The sequence below is a fragment of the Leptonychotes weddellii genome, chromosome 5, assembly GCF_054177405.1.
Source record: "Leptonychotes weddellii isolate Sample4059 chromosome 5, ASM5417740v2, whole genome shotgun sequence".
Taxonomy (NCBI): Eukaryota; Metazoa; Chordata; class Mammalia; order Carnivora; family Phocidae; genus Leptonychotes; species Leptonychotes weddellii.
In genome coordinates, this window is record NC_138373.1 from 132,630,757 (window position 1) to 132,652,523 (window position 21,767).

The 21,767-nt window shown below is 37.0% G+C and overlaps 1 protein-coding gene and 1 long non-coding RNA gene across 8 annotated transcripts in view; one reads left to right on the top strand and one right to left on the bottom strand.

Annotated features, from left to right (window-relative positions):
• The window catches only part of LOC145721861 (uncharacterized), a 69,493-nt gene extending 52,335 nt beyond the window's left edge, over nucleotides 1-17,158 (top strand). For both annotated transcript variants that reach the window (XR_014145826.1, XR_014145827.1), the window contains exon 4: nucleotides 16,816-17,158. This is a non-coding gene — a long non-coding RNA (uncharacterized LOC145721861). The remainder of the gene's footprint in view (nucleotides 1-16,815) is intronic.
• The window catches only part of ATP2B1 (ATPase plasma membrane Ca2+ transporting 1), a 126,560-nt gene that overhangs the window by 43,815 nt on the left and 60,978 nt on the right, over nucleotides 1-21,767 (bottom strand). For all 6 annotated transcript variants that reach the window (XM_031018608.2, XM_031018610.2, XM_031018609.2 and 3 more), the window contains exons 3-5: nucleotides 7,018-7,215; nucleotides 845-1,099; nucleotides 627-752 (exon numbers count right to left, since the gene is read on the bottom strand). In XM_031018608.2, coding sequence (XP_030874468.1) covers nucleotides 627-752; nucleotides 845-1,099; nucleotides 7,018-7,215 — 579 coding nt within the window. The remainder of the gene's footprint in view (nucleotides 1-626; nucleotides 753-844; nucleotides 1,100-7,017; nucleotides 7,216-21,767) is intronic.

The following is a 21,767-nucleotide window of genomic DNA, read 5'->3' on the forward strand; positions in this document are numbered from 1 at the left end:
TCTCACCTATGTGCAAATCCAATCCTCCCCAGTAGATGTAGTGCCATTGCCAGGCCTACTGTTGATTAGTCATGTAATCTTTGATAAATAACTTATGTCTCAGATTTATTCCTCAGCAGTTAAATGAAGGAGTCGGATTAGTAAATTTTAAGGATTTTATCAGTTCTTAAAGACAAAAACAAACAAAAAAACCCAAAAACCTCTCCTTGGTAGTTCATCATAGGGAATTCATTAATTTGCTTTAAAAACAATCATTCTTTAATTTTATATATCAACAGGCCTTAGGAATAAACGTTAAGACAGAAAAACAGAAAAGTAGAAATCATTAGGCTTATATTTTAGTTTTATCATTACACTAACACTGACTCAAAAACTCTTGGTTTTTTGTGTTTTTGTTTTTTTTTTGACTTAGGCTCCTCATTTGTAAAATAGGGCTCTGGATTCAAAGACCTCTAATATCTCTGCCAACTTAAAAAAAAAAAAGGTCCCTAAGGATTATAAGGGTAGAAGCTAACATAAAATACAGAATCCTTCACATTGCAGGCTGTTAGGGAAACTATGTTTGCTGACAACGGGATATAGCTGTGGAAGAGAAAAAAGTGCAAAGATAAGAAAGAAGTTCATACCTGATAGAAGTAAGGGATCCTTATCTAAAGACTTCTTAACATGATCAGATTCACCAGTCAATGAGCTTTCATCAATTTTAAGATCATTGCCTTGAATCAGTATGCCATCAGCTGGAAGAAGATCACCTAAAACAAAAAGCAATGGTATGCTAAATTATAAACAAGATTACAGTAACTTTACCTCTAGCGTTAAGAGGTATTGCTCATTTTTTACTTACCATATTTCACCTGAGCAATATCTCCAACAGTAATGTCAGCTACAGGTATCTGAATGACCTGACCACCCCTGATGACTGTGAACTTCTGTTCTTGTTCAATTCGACTCTGCAAACCTCTAAACTGTTTTTCCTTACTCCAGTCATTGAAAGCTGTTACTAATACCACACACACTACTGACAAGAGGATTGCAGCGCCTTCAATCCAACCAGTTTCTCCTTCACCTTCTTCCTCTCCAACAGAAACTTCTCCACAAACTATATGGAAAGAAAGAAAATGCTTATCAAAAAAAAAAAAAAGAAAAAGAAAAAGAAAAAAAAAAAGATTCTGAACTGATGACAATAGACATTCGATAAGTTAATTATGGTGTTTACATACCTTGTTAATTTTACTCTAAATACGTTACTGAACCCAAAGCATTCCGTAATGATAAGAATGCTTACTACGTCAAGTTCCCTCAGGATGGGGAGGCAGTCTAGGGTTCTAGTTAAGAGTAAGGACACCAGGGAAGATGAAATCTCAGCCTCAAGGCAAGTTACTTATTAGTGAGACTCCATTTCTTAATCTGTCAAATTAGCATACCACCACCTACTCCACCAGAGTTGTGAGGATTAAATGAGAGAACACTTTAAAGTCGGTAAAGCAGTGGTTGAGAATTCCTTTGCACTGGACCAATGGTTAATGCTATTAATTATTACACGTTAGACAAGATATACATGAAAACTTAAATACTATGTGCTACCCATAAATCATACTTATTTACTTTATCAATTTTACCGAAGTACAAGCAAAACTTGGTTTCCATAACATGAAAAGGTAAGCCAAGTGATACTCATTAATCCCAACTATTTGGGCACCTACTCTAGGTGCCAGACACTACTTTAGGAGCTGGGGATATAGCAGTAAATAAGACACACAAGCTCTCTCTTCGCATGAAACCCATACTCAGATTGGTAGGTGCAGATGGTGTATAAAGAATTCAGATAATAAAATAATTAATTTCAGATATAGTAAATGGCATAGAGAAAATAAAGGATGGTGATGTGCTATCAAGGCCCCTCTGAGGTGTCCACGATGTTTGGGCTAGGAGCCAAATGATAAAAAGGGAACTACCAAATAATTGCTTTAGAGCATTCCAGGAAGAGCATTCCAGGGAAAGATTAAAATCAGTACAAAGGCTCTATGGCACAAAAAAGTTTACATAAGAATGAGGGAAGAAAGAACCTCAAAAGCTCAAAACTGAAGGTCAACAATATTGAAGAAAGAACAATGGAACAGTGCTGTTTATACTTTGGGCTATAATCTGTCAGTCTAAAATCAATTCAGTGGCCCATGACCAGCATTTTGAAAAATGAAACATTAACAAAATAAAAGGGATACACGTAGTAAAGGTAAGCATTGTTTCTTACAAGTTTACTTTGGTTATTTATAAATTCACATGAAGGAATATGTTCTTCTGCATATTCCTATATAAAGTTCTTTCTTACTGAGGGTTGAGCTGAAAAGTCTGAAAAGTCAATGGTTCTCTTAGGACAGGTAAAGCAGGAAAAAGATTATTCAAAAAAAAAAAAAGAATGAGTAAATGAATGATACTAGAAGATTAAAGCATATTCCAGAATAGAGAGCACGAACCAAAGATATGAAGTATGAAGATGCTGAATAAAGATTAATCCAGGAGAGGTATGTGGGACAGAGGAAGAGAGAGAACACAGAAGATTGTAATAAAATCAACTGGTGGTGGTGAAATGGAAGGGATGATGTGAATGACTAAAAAAAAAAAAAAAAAAATCCCAAGGACCATCAACAGGATTCGGCCATCAATGGGTACAAAAGCATGTTCTCCAAAGGAGATAGCAGGACAACCCATGGAAAGTGCTGGCTTTCCCATCCAAATATTAAAACTTCTCTTTGAATTACATTTGAACTGAAGAAATGACCACGTATCATTGTACACAGTAACTAGTTAAATGAATTTATGGTTTACAATGTTCTAAACAGTAGAAGCAGTAGGACAGTTTCTCCTCTGAATTAGACTGAGCAAGTCTGGACTCAAGAACAGATGAAGGTTCAAATACCATGTTAACCACTTTTACCAACTTGAAATGCAGCTAAAATATTATCTTCCAAATGAAGCATTTCAATGGGTTTTGGTTAAAAATGTAAAAATGCAATACGTTATAACAGTGTACAAGAACAACAGATTGAAAGCAGAAGATGGAATTTACCAGTCATATGTCAACAGAGACGTTTATGTAACTGGTGGATGAGAGTGAAAATAAATACCATTAGTGAGTACACTTCCTGCATTTGGATTTACATAACGTTTTAAGTTTCTTTTCAGCAATGAGAAACATTAAAACCAAGTTCTGAAATAAACCAAACTCAGACCCAAATCAAGGGAAATCAAGGTTAAATCGAAATTATAAAATATAATAATGTATATTCAATCATGCTATCAATAATGGTATTTTATGATTACTAAACATCAAAATTTTAAACCTCATCTTTTTATTTCAATTTATATTTTTACATACGTTTAAGACTATGCACTATAAAAATATAATATACACATTATAAATATACACATTATGAAGACAGCTCTAAATATATATAATTCATAAATGCATCATTTGGAGATATATGCTCAGATTTCTTCCCAATAAGGTATATAATAAAAAAAAAAATTAAGGATCAATGCTACAGAAATTGGGGGGAAGGAATTATGAGACAATTATATCATTCTCAGCTTTAAATCTCACATGCATATTTAGAACTAGATGACTGAATATTTCAAAAGAGAACATGAAACAAGTTGGTGCCATATTTCATTTCATATATAGCTCTACTTTAGGTTATACAGATAAAGTCAGAACGATCTTGAAACAGATGGTAGTAAAATACTTCTAGAAATTAAATCCTTTTCCTACTGATGATATTATAAATTTTTAGAGTAGCTGCAATGAAAAAACAATTGCAAAATCAAAGTTACAAAAGGATTGTAATTTACCAGTTATATTTATTTATATATAAGCATTTTAATAATGCTTTCAGTAAAGTCCAAGTACAAATATAGTAATAATAATCTATTTCACCAAAAGTGTTCCCCTGTAAACACCTGCGAGAGATGCACAATCTAAATTCAGTCTTTGCTCTCTGCCGCAAGGCAAATATTCCATTCTTAAAATTCTCCACTTGAGCTATTTCTTGGATGGTGCATCAAGTGTGTACATTACAGTATAAAGAAGCAGTTCTCAAAAGTGTTGTCGAGGAATCCCCAAGGTCAGAACTATGTTTATAAAAAAGTATACTAAGATGTAATTTGCCTTATATTTCAGGAATGTATAGTGGAATTTTCCAAAGACTACATTACATGTGCTAAACACACTAAATGCAGAAGCAGATGAGAACCCAGTTATCATCAATTATGTTAAAGAGATAACAAGGAAATGAAGAACACTACTACTCTTTTCATTATTTCATTTAAAATCTCATTAACAATAATTTCAGTAATTATAATTTTTTATTATAACAACACAGCACTGTTATAATTTTTAAGTGCAATGGTATTTTTAAATTTCTCGATTTTAATTAGGAATACAGTAAATATCTACAGATATAACTCATATGATCAAAAGTTCTTTGGGGGCGCCTGGGTGGCTCAGTTGGTTAAGTGACTGCCTTTGGCTCAGGTCATGATCCTGGAGTCCCGGGATCGAGTTCCACATCAGGCTCCCTGCTCAGCGGGGAGTCTGCTTCTCCCTCTGACCCTCCTCCCTCTCCTGCTCTCTGTCTCTCATTCTCTCTCTCTCAAATAAATAAATAAAATCTTTAAAAAAAAAAAAAAAAGTTCTTTGGAGTTCTTAATACTTTGAGTGTAAAGGGGTCTGGGACCAAAAAGTTTGAGAACCATCGATCAGTATTATAAAGATTTGTTTATAGTGTGGGTTACAGTGCTTATTTTCACACCAAACAGCACTAGTAAGAAATTTTGAGAATTTAGATTTCTAGGACTGTAGGTTTACAATTAATGGATTTCCTTTTAAGCAAGTTACTACTTAGTGTTAAAACATAATATGATGAAAAGATACATGAGTACACTAATAAATGTTAAAAAAAAAAAATGCAAACACTAACATTTCATCTCCTTCTAGTAGATTGACTCTCTTTGAAGTGTCTTATGACACCGAAAACTCTAGAGTTATCTTCCCAGTTGGATCTAATGCCAGTATTCTCCTTAAGCAAATTTGGGAAAGGGCTTGTCACTATATCCTACAAATGAAAGCAGTCCAAGTTCCAAAAAAATTTGTCCTTGTAACAAAATCCATTCCCATTGAAAATATTTTTCTTTAGCTTTCTTATAATCTTGGGGTAAAAAATGTTAAAAAAAATTAATAATCTGCCAACTCAATGAATTCTAGAATACCAATTCCCAATATTCTATGATGCTAGTTGGGTAAACTGAGCACTACAGAACTTAGCTGTGTATGTATGACCTTTCTTTGTCATATAAAAAGATATACCCATTTACACACCCTCAGGCCTACCCACGCATGCACACATACACCTTCATGAGTAACCCACACAAAACATACTTTTAAAATCTGGAAGAATATGTATCAAAATGGTATAGCAGTAATCTCTTAAAAAATGAGATTTTGGGTGAATATTATTTCCTATGAATTGTCATTTTTCCCTCATCTTTCTATGGCAAAACATGTATTATTTATTTAACAAAAATAAACAAGTTTCAAAAATAATTTGGCTCAATGTTGACAAGAACATTGCCTAAATTTTTTCTTTAGATCAGTGATTCTCAGCCACAAGCAATTTTGCCCCCTATGAGAAACCTGGCAATATCTGGAGGCATTTTGGTTGCCTCGACTGGAAGGCGGTATGATGCAGGGCAACAAAGAATGTTCTGGTGTAAAATGTAAACAGTGCTGCTGCTGAAAAACCCTGATCTATACTGGTTTCAGATAAACTGACCTATTCTGTGATCAACTTTCTCAAGCAAACAAACAAAAAACCCAAAAAACAAAACAACTCTCACATGAGCTCCAGGCATACCTTTAATGTAATTACTTTAAATCATTGCCTAAGCCAACTTTCAGAGTTAGCAAATATTTATCAAACTCTTCATAACTTAAAAGGCATAAGAATAAAGTTCTTACAAACAAAAATATTGGTGTATCACTCTTCTGATATATAAACTACTATTGGTTCACTCTAAAGTTATTTAAATACAGTAAGCAAAACCCAAGCTGGATTTCTTAGCAGTTACAGAATAAGCTTATTAAAAAGAGAATAAGAAATTTATTTTTTTTTGGAGAATTATTATTATTATTTTTTTTTTTTTTTGACACAGAGCAAGTGAGAGAGAGAGAGAGAGACAGAGCAAGCACAAGCAGGGGGAATGCAGGCAGGGGAGAAGCAGGCTCCCTGCTGAGCTAGGAGCCCAATGCGGGGCTTGATCCCAGGACCCTGGCATCAAGACCTGAGCCGAAGGCAGCCGCTTAACCGACTGAGCCACCCAGGCACCTGAGAATAAGAAATTTAAAAAAGAAACAAAGAACATAAAAAGGTGGGAGAAAAAACCATTTGTAGCTACAAGTTAAAGTAGATATATCAATGTATAATGTATTTTTCCATTGGTCAAGATACTTTGTAGTAGAAACATTTCTAGAATGGCAAGGCAATTATCCAAATCATGGATATAATAACACAACTGAAAAATAATGGATGAGGGAAGAGAATAGAATATTGCTTCCATAATGCTTTCCAAAATTAAAAAAAAAAAACCAACCCAAAATTAAAACTGTAATTATTTCAATATAGTGTTCAAAGACCTTAAAAACTGTGATGGCACAAACCCCATTGTATATGTGTGTGTATGTATATATATATAACTTAGCTCCTTGCCAACACACGGTATGCACATTTTGACGTTTTTCACCTCTGTAGTTCACTTGGAGGTGACACTATCTCATAGGGTTACTGTAAAATTATCTGAGATGGTATATTTAAAGAACTATTAAAAGCACTACTAGAATGGTGTCTAGCATGGTCAGTAAATGCCAACCTGCTATTATTATATTTTAAGTATGCAAATGAACTGAACTTATTTACATCACACATAAAAGTCTTTTTCTTTTTTTCCCCTCCCCAATTTACTTACGTGCATTATCCCCTTCTGGAGGTTGATAAAAAGAAAGGCCCAATGATACTATGGCTGCAATTTCTAGTATAATTAAAGTGACATCTTGTAATGCTTCCCATACTAATTGAAGAAAGGTTTTTGGCTTTTTAGGAGGTATAAAATTCTTTCCAAACACTGCTTCTCTTCTCTCTATATCTGCAGGGTTTCCACTTAAACCTAGTGAAAAGAAACAAATTTCAGTGAAAAATTTCACTATTTACAAATGAAAATACCTATTTTATTCAAAACATATTCTTTACACTTTAGATTCCAATTCATAAGCTCCTATTGATAGGATTTTTATGCATTAGACCAAATGTACAGAATTTAAATCACTGAAAAATGTGTACAGTACTTTAAAAGGACATTTCAGCTAGACAGCTCAAGACGGGATTAAGAATTTTCACTTTTCCAAACTGCTTATTTTTGATCAAACTACCTTATACCATCTTGTAGACTGCCAGAGACCAGAACTGATAATGACAGTTGGATGGGTTTTATATTGGAATTAAACATTTCCTTGACCTTTACTTATGATGTTTTCCCTCCAAAAATGGGGAATTATGTATTTATTTGATTTACTTAACAGCATCTTGGTTAACTCAATCAGTGAAAATCTTTGATTTTCACTCTTATTTACTAAAGAACAATGAGAAGTTAATTTAAACTCTAAAACTTCTCTACTAAAATGTCTGTTAGACTTTCACTGATAAAAGATTTCCAAGTCACAAAAAACAGGAAACTTAGGATGACTTTTCTTTTGAATTTTATTTTTAGGATTTAGTTTCAGCTTAAGAAATAGGTAGTGCTATTGACTGCACCCACGGTCACTGCATTGTAGGACATAGCATTTATTGCATGAAGTGTGGAAGTGGAGAGGTAAGAGGTTGAGAGAGAGTTGGATGAGTATCAATTTTGCCTTTCCTTCACAGCATCTAGCAGGTCCTCCTCTAATTTAACCCTGCTGATCCCATCAAACCTAGACATGTTCCCATTAGCTAAAGCAAAGTATGTACACATTTACATTTTTGTGGGGGGTATGAGAACACAGGCAGCAGTGACAAATGATTTGTTTCCTTAGGCTGTTTAAAAATATCAAAGAAGGAGGCAAAGGTACCAGAATGATACAATTTCCAGTTTATCATAAATTTAAATTTATAATTAATTTAGTTAACTTAATCTTTTGGGGGGAGCAAGAGTTCATTCTAAGAGAACAACAGATTACTGGAAGGCTCTTGGTTTTTAGTGTTTCAGCTAGTAATCTCAATGTGGAGACAAGCAGAGAGTAGAAGAGAGAACAAAGAAAGTATACTGCTAGAATAAACAGTAAGAAATGAATATAAACTTTTTAAAGTAATTATTTACTTTGTTAAAGGTATCAAGAAGATTCCAGAGATGTTTTCATTAGCAACTGTAACAAGGTCAGTGCATTCTGGGCAGAAAGGATTTCAGATTTTCCGATGACAAAAGTCATCATCTGAAAGCTTCCACAGAACGCCAGGCTTCGAGACAGAGTTTAACAGAAAGAAAGGAATCAAAGGATTGTACTAATTGTGACCAGGGGAAAGACAGTATGAGAGAAGAAACTTGCAAATTTTAATTTAGGATCTACACAGTTTCTTCCGACTAGAGCAATGCTCCCCAATCACACCTGGCTGCAAGCAGTTAGCACTGGTCCCTGGTTTAACTGAGGGACATCCTGGACAATCAATGTAGTGATGTTTTCCACAAAACAAAATTTGTTTTAAAGAACTAAACCTTGCAGTGTTCTGAGATTATGTGCTTGCTGCTTTTTTAATTAAGTGTCCTTTCTTTCATAAAAATTGTAAGTTTGTTTTGTCTTGTATTTTAGTGATCTTACTAGCAAAAAAAAAAGACTGCATTCCTGCCCTGTGTCAGTCTCCAATTTTTTTTCTAAGAAATCGTCTGAAGTTATTGGTTCTATAAGTTTAACTCACATTTAATAGAACCTATCATTAATTACATATATATAATACCTAGTAGTTTTAAATATCATCATTATTAACTATAAAAATAACTGACCAAAACTTACATTGGTTACAACAGAGGCCAATATTTTATGTTAATGCTAACAAAAACAGCCATAGAGCTAAAGACAGCTTAAAAATATAACTGGAGAGGGACGCCTGAGTGGCTCAGTCGGTTAAGCGTCTGCCTTCGGCTCAGATCATGATCCCAGGGTCTTGGGATCGAGTTCCGCATCGGGCTCCCTGCTCTGCAGGGAGCCTGCTTCTCCCTCTGCCTCTGTCTCTCTCTCTGTCTCTCATGAATAAATAAATAAAATCTTTAAAAAAAAAAAAAATATAACTGGAGAGAATTTAGAAAATAAAAAAGCAGCTGGTCCTAAAGGTTACTGTAATTCTTCCAAACCACCACCAAGCACACACCTAGGACATAACATCAATAAGGTCATCTGGTTTAAGAACCAGAATACCTAGATACCAGTTTACTTACTGAAATTTTGCACATGTGACTTAACTTTTGTAGCAGTTGGGGGAGGGGCATTAATATCTGTTGGTGTAACCTACAAAGTTGTTTGGAAGGGCCTGAGAAGAAGATACAAAGTATCAAATCATAAACTATAAGGTAACAGCTATTAAGTAAGTGGATGACAAGTTACAAACTGAACACTACAGGTTTTAATTACACTTCGAGGGCAATTAATTTCCATTAATATAAAATAATAAACTTACTATAATCTAAATATAGTGAAGGGTTTTATAACAATAGTCTGTTCCCCACCAGATACTACTTTAAGGGACTATTTTACATCTGAGGAATTACTGTGAACAAGTTATACATTCAGCAAGCTTAAATTATACTGGAGGGAAACAAAGAGACAAAGTGACATAGAGAAGACTAGTATTTATTCTCAGTGTAACAGAAACCTTTCTAAAAGGGAAGGGTTTTAAAGCATTGCAGTAATAACTGATCTTATTTTAATTGTTGTGTGAAGTATAAACTGAAGAGTTCAAGAGCGGAGGGAAAAGACCATTAGGGAGGTTGTCGCAGTACAAAGTAAGAGATGTTGGTGGCTTGAATCTGAGTTTTTAACTGGATCTGCCAATTATCTTGTAAAAAGATCAGACAGAACTTGCTAAAGGACTGGATGTGGATGAAAGAAAGAGAAAGAATAAAGAACGGTATCTAGATTTTTGGGGGGTGGGGGGTTTATACATTTAAATGGATGGATAGTAAAGACATTTCCCAAGATAGAGCAGGCTTTGGGAATTGCAGAATTAAGCAAAAAAAGAGAGGCAAGAGTTACTGGTTTTCATTTTAAAGATTTACACAAGAGATGCCAAACAAGTGGAGAAGTCTATAGACAGCTTGCTAGCCATATCTGGAACTCAGAGGTTGAATCAGAGAATCATCAATGTATAGATGATTCTGGAGCCATGGGCCCAGTGAGAGCTCCCAGAAGCAGACAAGAGAGAAGGGCTGAGGCTAGAGCCTTGGAACCTTCCCAACATTTGAAGGTCAGATAGGGGAAGAAAAGCCAAAGGCAATCCAAAGAAATAGGCAGGGATGAGGGGGAGGGGTTCCAAAACAGGCTCATATAATACTATGGAAGCCTAGAAAAGGAGAGTTTTTTTTTTAAAAAGATGAAGATAATGTGGATGAATGTATCAAAGGAGTAGGACTGAAGACAGAGACTGGCTTTCACTAGATGGAGGCTGATGACCTTGAAAAGAAATCTTACAGTGGAGTGTCGTGAAGAAAGTCTGATTAGAAAGAACTGAAGAGAGAATAAAAATTAGAAAGTGAGTGGAAACTATGATCATAAAACTTCTTCTGGAGTATGATACAGCAGAGAAAAATAAAGCAGCAAAAGTGAATTAAAGTGGGTAAGTAAAACCCATTAGGTTTTTAAAAAGATGAGTGATAGATACTAAGGCAAGTAATTTACCAGTGGAAGTAATCAAATAGAGAAGACAACACCAGAGACACAGGTTAACACTAGAGTAAAGCCTTCTCTTCAAAGAGGCAAGGGGAATGGCATCCATGGCATAAGTGTTAGCCTGCTCTAAGTGCAGGAAGAGGCTTCCACTGTTAGGAGAGAGAAAGCAAAGTTCTTAGAGAGGAAAGGAGATAGCTAAGCTGATGAAACTGGTAATGAGACTACATGGTCCGAGCTTTAAAAATACAGTACATATGACATGAAATCATCAAGTATAACTTATGAATAAATAAAACGACAGATCTTCTGCCTAGTCCCACTGGCTCAGTTGATGGTAGTGCAGTGACAATGAAGCAAAGGGCATGTTTAGCACTGATCTCCTCATGGCCCATTACCTTCAGAAACAGAAAAAATATATATATTTTTAAAGATTTTTTTATTTATTCATTTGAGACACAGAGATACAGAGAAAGAGAGAATATGAGCAGGGGGAGAAGCAGAGGAAGGGGGAGAAACAGGCCCCCCGCTAAGCAGGGAGCCGGATGCGGGGCTCAATCCCAGGACCCTAGGATCATGACCTGAGCCAAAGGCAGACGCTTAACCATCTGAACCACCCAGGTGCCCCCAGAAAATATATTTTTAAAAACCATCAAAAGTAGCTGTAAAAATGAGTAAAGAAAACCTGATTTAAAATGGAGCTGTGATGCTATGAAGGGAGAATTGTCACACATGTAGCGCTCATGTCAACTTAAATGACCAACAGGGAGGAGGAAGATTTCCACTTGCCTCGGGAACCACAAACTGCCCACCACTTGCAGCCAGTGAGAAACTGCCACAACCCTGAGCTCTTGCTCTTCTTCAATGAAGCTATGTTGAAAACAACTCTATCTCCTCTCAGAACCTAGTAAAAGCTAGCCTCCCCTCTGTCTCTTCAGACTTGCCTATGGTTCACCATAGTCTGCGTGCCCTGACTTGCAATGCCACTGCTATTCCTGAATAAACTTATCTTTGTTTAATTAAATTACCATGTGTTTCATTTAAGGTTGATATTACCTGGTGTCAGAAGTGGGTTGGGAAGGAGCTGAACCCCTAGGGAATAATGACCCTCACAACTCTTTTGTGGGTTCCACTTGAGCCCCTTGCACTCTTCGTTTCTGTGAGTTGTCTTTTTCCTTTTGGTTCAGTGAGTCTCCTCTCAGAGTCAAGCTCCCTCCTTCTGGTTCAGCTCTCTGACTTTATCTGGGGTCTACTTTTGTGAAGGTATTACCCTTCTTGGTGAGTACTCTTTTTGTTTTCTGTACTTCTACTCTGAGTAGTGGGACCCTTAAAATCCAGAAAGTTAAGCAAGCCACCTCCTGGCATACCTGCCTATTTTATGTCTAAAAACTGTGGTTCCAAATCTTTCAATAAAGATTTGTTGTAAAAGGCTAATGAAAAAGTGAAGATATAAGAGGTACCTAAACAAAAGGCTATAAGACTGACATAATACTCATACTGCTCCCCTTTCTTCCTTTGAGTACTCATTCTAGTAATCCTGTCTGAATTGCCTTTCCACTCTGAAGAGCCTATTAAACAATTACCTTTTCAAATAAGACCACCTGAAGCTATAGGCAATTCTCCTCAGGCATCTTTCATTTCTTGGTCAAAGGCCACACTAAAGACTAAACTAAGGGCTATAGTTAAATAATTTCTTAAACTCATAGGAAATCCTCTGACATTTTAATAGTTGGATTAACTCCAGAGATTAGTGGATACACAAAAAGGCAGAAAATAAGACCAGAGGCACTGGTTGGTTCCTGCTAGGAAATTTTGTTAAGGTGCTCTCCTCTATGCTGAGGATAATGCAGTTGGGTGGCTGGATCAAGCTATGATGTCATTTAAGCTGCAACCCAATTCTTTGAGGAATTGAGAGCAACTATCCTTATCTTACAAATCTTTGTAAAAACTAGAAATGTGACTCTAGAGGCAGTTCTTTTTACCAATCCCAAAACCTCCCCTATTGATCTTTTTTTTTTGGTTCCCCTATTGATCTTTAAAGGCTTGTAACTTGCGTTCTTCCTTGTGCCTCTGAGTTGTAAATGCTAAAGTACAAACTTCAGGGAAGTAATTCTTATCAGAAGAAAAACAAAAGGGGGAAAGGTCATTTAAAACTTAGCTTTAGCCATATGAACCGGTAGCCTTAACTTATTCCAACTACCAGAAAACTTAGATCCCACTTTTATAATGAATAAAGTAGAAACCATGAGGTCTCTGCTTATGTCTGTTTATGTTTAAGCATATCTATACGTGTGTTGTATATATGTAGCATTTTCTACTGCCAATAGAATTACTAAAATTAATTTGTAAAAGAGTTCAATTTAGCTGACTCAAATGTGAATTAAGTATTCATAGAAATTTTAAAAAATATAATAGAAAGTAACCCAAATGCTTTTCAGGATTTTGGGACAATCTGTGACAAATAAAAGCTAGCTTAAGTTTGGTTTCACTAAAATAGGCATGTCTTCAGAGTTACCAGCATTAAATGTAATGTAGACATACAACTTCTATTCTACCGGTTTTACTAATCAAATAAATTCATGTTGTATCTGTTACAAAATTTGCCAACAAGAATGGCTGATTCTAATGTCTCATGAAGCTTTAGTGGGTAACTAAACATAATTGTTGAGAATGAGTAAACTAAACAGACGTAAGTAGGATAAAACGGCTTTAGGTGAACTTTTCAAATAATCTCCCCAAATCTTTTTGGTAACCTGAAACCTTAAAGTTTGGCTAAATTAAGTGATGAGTTAAGCTAAATTCATTAAACAGATCATTTCCAAGTAAGATAAAATATTGAAACATAGATTACTGAACATACAGGCTTTTTTGCTTCATTTTACAGAGGAACTAAAAATATTTGAGTCTAATAATAAACATGTTTTAGGCATGCTTAAAAATATTCTATGCAAAAAGCATGTTTCCAGCAATCATAAAGTATTTATAAGTCTGCCAATTCACAGAATGCTAATGTAAAGGCCAGTTCAGAATTGTTTACTTCTTAATTAAGGTTGCTAAGGGGTAAGAATTCTAATTAATGTGTGTGCTTAAAACTACTAGAAATAATAAGGGAAACATCTCCATATGCAAAAAAATTCGGGGATGTGGGCTTTTGGTAAAAGAAGGTAGAAAGGAATAGACATGCACTTCTTTTTTTAATATTTTATTTATTTGAGAGGGAGGGAGAGAGAGAGAATGCAAGCAGGGAGAAGGGGCAGAGAAGGAGAAGCAGAGCCAGACGCGGAACTTGATCCCAGAACCCTGGGATCATGACCTGAGCCCAAGGCAGATGCTTAACCGATTTAGCCACCCAGGTGCCCAGACATGCACTTTTGTTGAGGAAAAGTTTGTTATAAAGTGAGGCTGGTGGGTGCCTGGGTGGCTCAGTTGGTTAAGCGACCTCCTTTGGCTCAAGTCATGATCCTGGAGTCCCAGGATCGAGTCCCGCATCAGGCTCCCTGCTGAGCTGCTTCTCCCTCTCACCCTCCCCCTCTCCTGCTCTCTCTCTCAAATAAATAAAATCTTATTAAAAAATTTTAAAAAGTAAGCCTGGTTATTTAAAAAGGGAAAGAGACGGGGTGCCTGGGTGGCTCGGCAGTTGAGCCTTCAGCGCAGTCATGATCCCAGGGTCCTGGGATAGAGCCCTGCATCAGGCTCCCTGCTCAGCAGGAAGCCTGCTTCTCCCTCTCACAATCTCCCTGCTTGTGTTCCCTCTCTTGCTCTCTCTCTCTCTGTCAAATAAATAAATAAAATCTTAAAAAAAAAAAAAAAAGGGAAGAGGCTGGTTACCTGAAAAGAACAAAGACAGGATAAAATCTGAATGTAAAAAAGAAAGTTGTAGGTTTTTAGAAAAGGAATCTTTGAATGGTGATTTTAATGTGTGATCAAGCCGGTTAAGATTAAAATAAATTTATTTAAAAATGAGTTTCAGTATGGGGAACCTAGGTGGCTCAGTCAGTTAGATATCTGACTTTGGCTCAGGTCATGATCTCAGGGTCCTGGGATCCAGCCCTGCATCAGGTCCCCTGCTCATTACAGTCTGCTTGTCCCTCTCCCTCTGCCCCTCCTCTCCGCTTGTGCTCACTCTCTCAAATAAATAAAATCTTTTTAAAAAAATGAGTTTTAATTATCAAAAGTACAGTGGTACAAAATCAGAATTTGTTTTTACCTCTGTTTAAAAGAACAATGTTTTCTTACATTACTGATCTGCCCTTAATAAGATATTGTAAACAAAGGTTTTTCTTTACTTTTAATGTAATCTGCTAGAAAGATTGTGTGTTTTGTCCTCATCACGTCTTTGATTACTTTTTTAAAAAGTTTATTATTTTCAATAGTAAAGAAGCTAAGGCTTTTTACAACTATTTAACTTTCTGTCTTTTCCTGCAAAGTCTTTGTCACTTTGGTTAAAGCAATACCTAAGTATTATTTCACAGTGACCTATCATCCTCTGTAAGTGTCCCAGCCTTTTGATATTTTTGACAAACTTCCCCAAAATCAAATTCTAAAGGAAGTATTCTGACCTTGAAGTAACTTTAGGTTTTTACAGAAGGTCCCTGGAACATATCAAAGGATTTGTTCTCCTTATAAAGAGGGAGATGTTAAACTAATTAGACTTATTTGGTATGTTGAATTACATGGGAAGTATGGTCAAATAGGTGATGTTAAACCTTCTTAGAATATATTTGTGTGGAAATACATTATTAATATAAGCAAAAACAGCATGAAATTTCTAAAGATCTCATATGTCCTTATATCACGTTAACACTTGTAATTCTAGTTACTACCTTAAAGTATCTGCCACAACAATAAACAAATTTCTTTCTCGGCTGCATTATAATGAACTCTCATCAGGCCTTTAGCCATGGCCATTTTTAAGTCTTTTTGGCCATTTACAGACAGTTATTGTTTTACTCTGATGCTTTTACAAGTGTTCCTGCAAAAATACTTCATCTTCAAAGAGATTCAGGAAAGGACAGTTCTCTGGTAACTTTAAGATAATAAAACTGAACTGGGTAAGAATTTCCAGATCTAGTGGCAAACTGAATTCAAGCAGAACAAGAATTGAAAACATGAGACTGAATGAACTGAGGAGGAGGATTATAATTTTTATGACTTGTTTAAAACATTCTTGGTTCTCTAATGTTTTGCTTCTTCAGATTTTAGGAAATCTTTTTCTCTTTCTCTTAAGCTATTAACAACTTGGTGATATGCATCTCTGTCAATAAAGATAAAGCATTTATCTTTATTTATCCACATGATCCCTCCAGAATTTGGAAACTCTTAGTGAATATTCTAATCTTCGTGACAATTATTTGCAAAAATTCAATAAGAATCTGTTCTCCTTGTATCAGGACAGAGAAACATTGGTTATATTACCAAAGCTTTGACTGGAATATCGTATTTGAGAAATGTGCATACATTCAGATAGAATGAGAGTCTTGAGCGAAGAAGTTTGACTTTACGGAGCCAGTGAAATCCTACGAAGGAAAAATCAACCTGGTACCTTGCTTACAAAATTCCAGCAAAGCAGTCTTAAAAAGAGCTTAGGTGGTTAATCACTATTCTTGCTTCACTATTATAAATAATCAAGCAAAGTTTAATGCAAAAAAATAGTTTTATTATAAAAAATGAGGGTACTTGCAGCAGGGAAGAAATTATGTTTATTCCTTTGTCTACTTTAGATTCTAATCCTGTTAATTGTCTTTGTTATATACTTGTAAATTGGACTGGATCCTGAATTCTAGTTTCCTCAAAAATCTGGCTACAATTCTCCAAAGTAACATTTCCAATTTTCTCTTACACTTTTGATTTGTAATCAGTAAGAACAAAGACTGCCCATGAATGTACTTGGAAGGGACTCTACAGCAGGTCCTTCTCACCACCCAGATGGCAGCCAAACCTTGGGGACCTAAACCTTGACTACGTATCTCACGGATGAAGAAGGCGCCATCTGACATCTGGTCCTGCACAGATGCTAGAGACCTCCGAATCAAACGGACTAGAGAAAGAAGTAGCTGACATAAAGGCTGACTCCTTACTCCCCTGATGCCGAATCAAGACTTCATAGTTTAAACATGAAACTTTTTTCCTTCTCTCTCTTTCACTTTGCCATTGGCCTAGAAAGAGAACACTTTCACCCGATTTCTCAAGGCCATTGCTAAAGGAGGGGTCTGCCTTTCAGACTGTTGGATTTATCATTAAAATCTCTTACCTATTAACAGTGCCACCTGAGTGAGTGAGAGTGATTTGTGTCCCAACTGGATTTATGTTTGTCTGTGGTGGTTATCATTCTCCTTGGGCCTATAAATGCCTCAACAACCGGTACATATCAAGGTAAGACCTTTTGAGTTATGTGACTGTGCTCCTAACTTTCCACAAACCAACTAAGGCACCTTCTTTGGTCAGATCCCCTGTATTTACATCGTCAAATGAGAAAGGACCTAGTAGGAGGCTTTCAGGATTCAGGATTCACTTCCTTTGGCAGGGCCATACTTCCCCAGTTAGGAGTAAATGTAAACAAGAACATGATCAGAAATCTCTCCTTTACTCTTGGAGATATTGCAGAATCAGTAGCCAAGACAACAGCTGCCCAAAAAAGAGCCTTAGACTCTCTGGCCGAAGTTGGTAATAGGACAGTCCTTGATTATCTTCTACTGAGCAAGGAGGTATCTGTGCTGTGGCCACCACCACCTGCTGCACCTGGATTAACACTTCTGGGGACGTTAAAGCTCAGTTACGTAAGACCATTGAGCAACCCACTTGGCTTAAAAAGCAAGCTGACCAGCCAACCTGGAATTTCCTAGTCAGCACTAGGAGATTTGGTGGCAACAGGAGGACCAAAGGAGATTTCCAACAGCTCTGGAGACAATGAGAAATACAGGTGTGGTACCCACAAACCCCTTTTTGAGTTCAGTCCTTCCTGCTATTTCTGAAGGCCATGAACATAATGTAGCAAACAGAATGTTAGCTCAAGGCTTTGAGATGATCCAATGTTTATAAGCTTGATAAGTAGGAATTTATGAATAGGAAATGCCTGACAGCCCTCCTTCTATCTTCCCTGTTACTCAAATGTGGCCTCCATGGTTTCCACTTGCTACTTAGTCCCCACTCCCCCACCCCTATATATATGGGACATGACTCTTGGAAAAGGTCCTTCCAAGCACCAAAAGACCCAGAAAGACAAAAATATTTCAATCAAAAAGAACAACCTGATGCTTAATCAGTGATGCTTTCTCGGAAAGATCTTAAGCGGAAGGGGAAAACATGAAAATGAATCAAGGAAATCTAATCTAAAATGTAGTCGGGAAGCCATGAAGGGAGAGTTCTCATGCACATAGCACTCACCTCAACTTATAAGACCAGCAGGAAGGAGGAAGATTTCCACATGCCTCAGTAACAGCAAACTGCCCACCACTTGCAGCCAGTGAGAAACCACCACAACCTCGCACTCCTGTTCTTCTCCAATGAAGTTATATTCAAAACAACCCTCCTCAATTTCCTCCCAGAACCTAGCAACAGCTAGTCTCCCCGCCCTTTGCCTCCTTGGACCTGGCCATGGCTTGCCATAGTCTGCAAGTCCTGAATTGCAATTCCCCTGCTACTCTCAAATAGACTCATCTTTGTTTAATTAAATTACCGTTTATTTAAGGTTGACAGTCTCACAATTATGTGCTTTTGGGGTCTGGATTCACCACTGTGGGAAGTGGGGGGGGGGCAGCCTATTTTCATTCTATGAATAGATAATGGCTCAAGAGTATTGTGTATATATTTGGAAAAGACATAAAATTCAAATTTTATCAATGGCTGGATGTTTTATAAGAAAATGTAGCACCACAACTGCTGCCACTAATAAAATCATGTCTCAGCTTAGGAATTGAAGAGGGGAAAATACTGGAAGGGGCTTAACTGAAAATCACGGCTACTACACAGCGAATACCCCAGTCTCACCAAGTTCTGTATGTACGTCTGCGTGTGTGTGTGTGAGAGAGAGAGATGATGGTGGTAGCGGTAAAATGGTAGCAGCCACCCTGACTTCTCCAAGTGAAGGCTGCAGGAAAACATGGAGACCTAGAAGGCATGTGAAAATTTATGTTTACGTGCATTCTTCTTGGGAAACAAACTAATACTCTCAATTTCAAAAGAGAGGACTGCTCCTCAATTTAGGAATCACTGGTCTAAAGTGAAACTTTCGCATTCACTTCCATGGGCCAGGCACTGTGATGGGCACTAAGCGGGGAAGTGAGTCAGACAGCATGCCTTTCTCTGGCACTTGCCCTCAAAGAACTCATAGTTTAGTGGGGCAAGCTGACAAGTAACCAGTTAATCATGGCTCAGTGTGTTTAGTATTATGATGGGGTGGTGAGGAATATACAAAGGGAACCAGAATCCAAAATTTAGGGGGTGGGAGTAGAGGAGGAAATTCTAAGGTATCTAATTTGAGGTCTTAAGAATGATTAAGAGATAGGGCGCCTGGCTGGCTCAGTGGGCAGAGCTTGCAACTCGATCTCAGGGTGTGGAGCTTACTTAAAAAAATAATCATAAATAAAATTAAAGTAAATAAATGGAGTAGCAAGAACCCCACTAGGCTACTCTGTACTATTGTTCTTAAAAAAAAAAAAAAAGAATGATTAAGTGTTAAAGAGTCATAGGAAGGATGAGGTACAGTGTTTTAGGTGAAGAGATAGTAATTTAAGAGACCCAGGAACAAGAGTGACCTCGGCACAATAGTATTTAAGAAAACTGCAAATTCTGCTATGCCTCAAACATTGAAGAGAAGAGTTGGAAAGAAGAAACGAGATAAGAGAAGTAAGCAGGGGTCAGATCCCCCAAAAGATCTGTTAACCTAAGCAAGAGGTCAGAACTTCATTCTAGGGCCAATGCAAAACCACTACCAGCTAGCTGTAAGCAGGAAAGTGACAGGGAACATACAAGGGAGACAGAAAAAAACACCAGCAAGTATGCTGTTACCTCAACATAAAAGAAGTCAGTGGCTTCAAACAGGGGAGTGTGGATGCAGAGAAGCAGATACCCTTGGGTTAAGACCAATTTAGGAGTTAGGAATTCTAGGTCTTGTTGACCAAGACAATGAGAGTGGGTCAAGTCTCCGGTCAAAGTCCAAGCCACCTAAAAGATGGATAATGGTTTCAATGGAAATGGGAAAAAGAGAATATGCTTTCAGAACAGAAAGTCTGGAAAAGTTGCGAACATAAGATGTCTATAATGAATCAAGTTTTCAGGCCCAAAGTTTGGGGTAAAAATCTGGACTAGAGCTACAAATTTAGAAACCACCAGCATCCAGATGATGTGTGCAGTCTTAGGAGTACATGACATCACCCAAGGAGTGTAGATAAAGAGGAGGGTGTGGAGATGAACTGAAACCTGAGGCCCACCAACATCTAAAGGAAAGCACAGAAGGCTGATACACAACTGGCCAGATAGGAAGAAAGAAAGCCCTAAGAATCTAGTATTATGAAAGCCAGAACAGAACAGTTTAAAAAGGAAACATAGGGGCGCCTGGGTGGCTCAGTTGGTTGGGCAACTGCCTTCGGCTCGGGTCATGATCCTGGAGTCCCGGGATCGAAGTCCCGCATCGGGCTCCCTACTCGGCGGGGAGCCTGCTTCTCCCTCTGACCCTCCCCCTTCTCATGTGCTTGCTCTCTCTCATTCTCTCTCTCTCAAATAAATAAATAAATAAAATCTTAAAAAAAAAAAATAAATAAAATAAAATAAAAAGGAAACATAGGGGCGCCTGGCTGGCTCAGTTGGAAGAGCACGCAACTCCTGATCTTGAAACCTTGAGGTCATGTGTTTGAGCCCCATGTTGGGTATAGAGATTACTAAAATAAATAAACCTTAAAAAAATAAAAAATAAAAAGGAAATATGTCTATTGCACTCAGAAAACCAAACTTAAAAAAAAAAAACACAACTCTAGCACTATGCTACTTCAGACTCTAAAAGTACAACTTTACGTATATGCAACAAAGTTAGGAGTAGTCAGTGTAACAACTATCTTCAAAAAATTCATAAGCAATGAAACTAGTGACCTGAACAGGCATTAAATTAAATGTATAATTCTCTATTACAGCAGCAATAAATTTCTAGGACAAGATCATGCAGGATTATCAATATAAAACCCTTGTTGGTAACTCTATTAAGTATTAAAATATACATGGCTGGCATACCGTGGTGATGGAAATCCTTGCTGAGTGCCTGAAAGAGCTGTGCCAACCGGTATAACCAAGCACATCCATCAGGGCATCAGAGGATTCTTGGCGGTAGCCTATAAGTCAACAATGATTCATGCTGGGCAAAGGGCTGTCTTGTTTTTGTTTTTTTTTTTACAGAGTTAAAATAGATTTCCATGTGTGAATATTAGTTTTATTATATTACATCATGAAGACCTGGTCAAAGCACACCATTACTAACAGCCTTACTTCCAGGAGTGCAAATATAAACTGCCATCTGAAACATTATGGAAACATTAGTCAGCCAGGGACAATTACTGTTGACTTTACCCTGCTTCCTACCACATAACTCTTTTGTTTCTTTCTACCACTGTTTGCTTTTCTTATTCCCTTTGCTTTTTTCCCTCTTGCACCTAATTTTAGCAACTACCACTTAAACAGCTTGGTGTCTCATTCACTTTCCTGCCCCTTTACAAGGCCACGAAGCCATCCATGCCTCTTACAGAATACCACTCAGTACCCATCTTTAATTGGTACGCATTCACTGTTATCCTTTATTTAGTGCAGTATTACTGCACTAAATGAT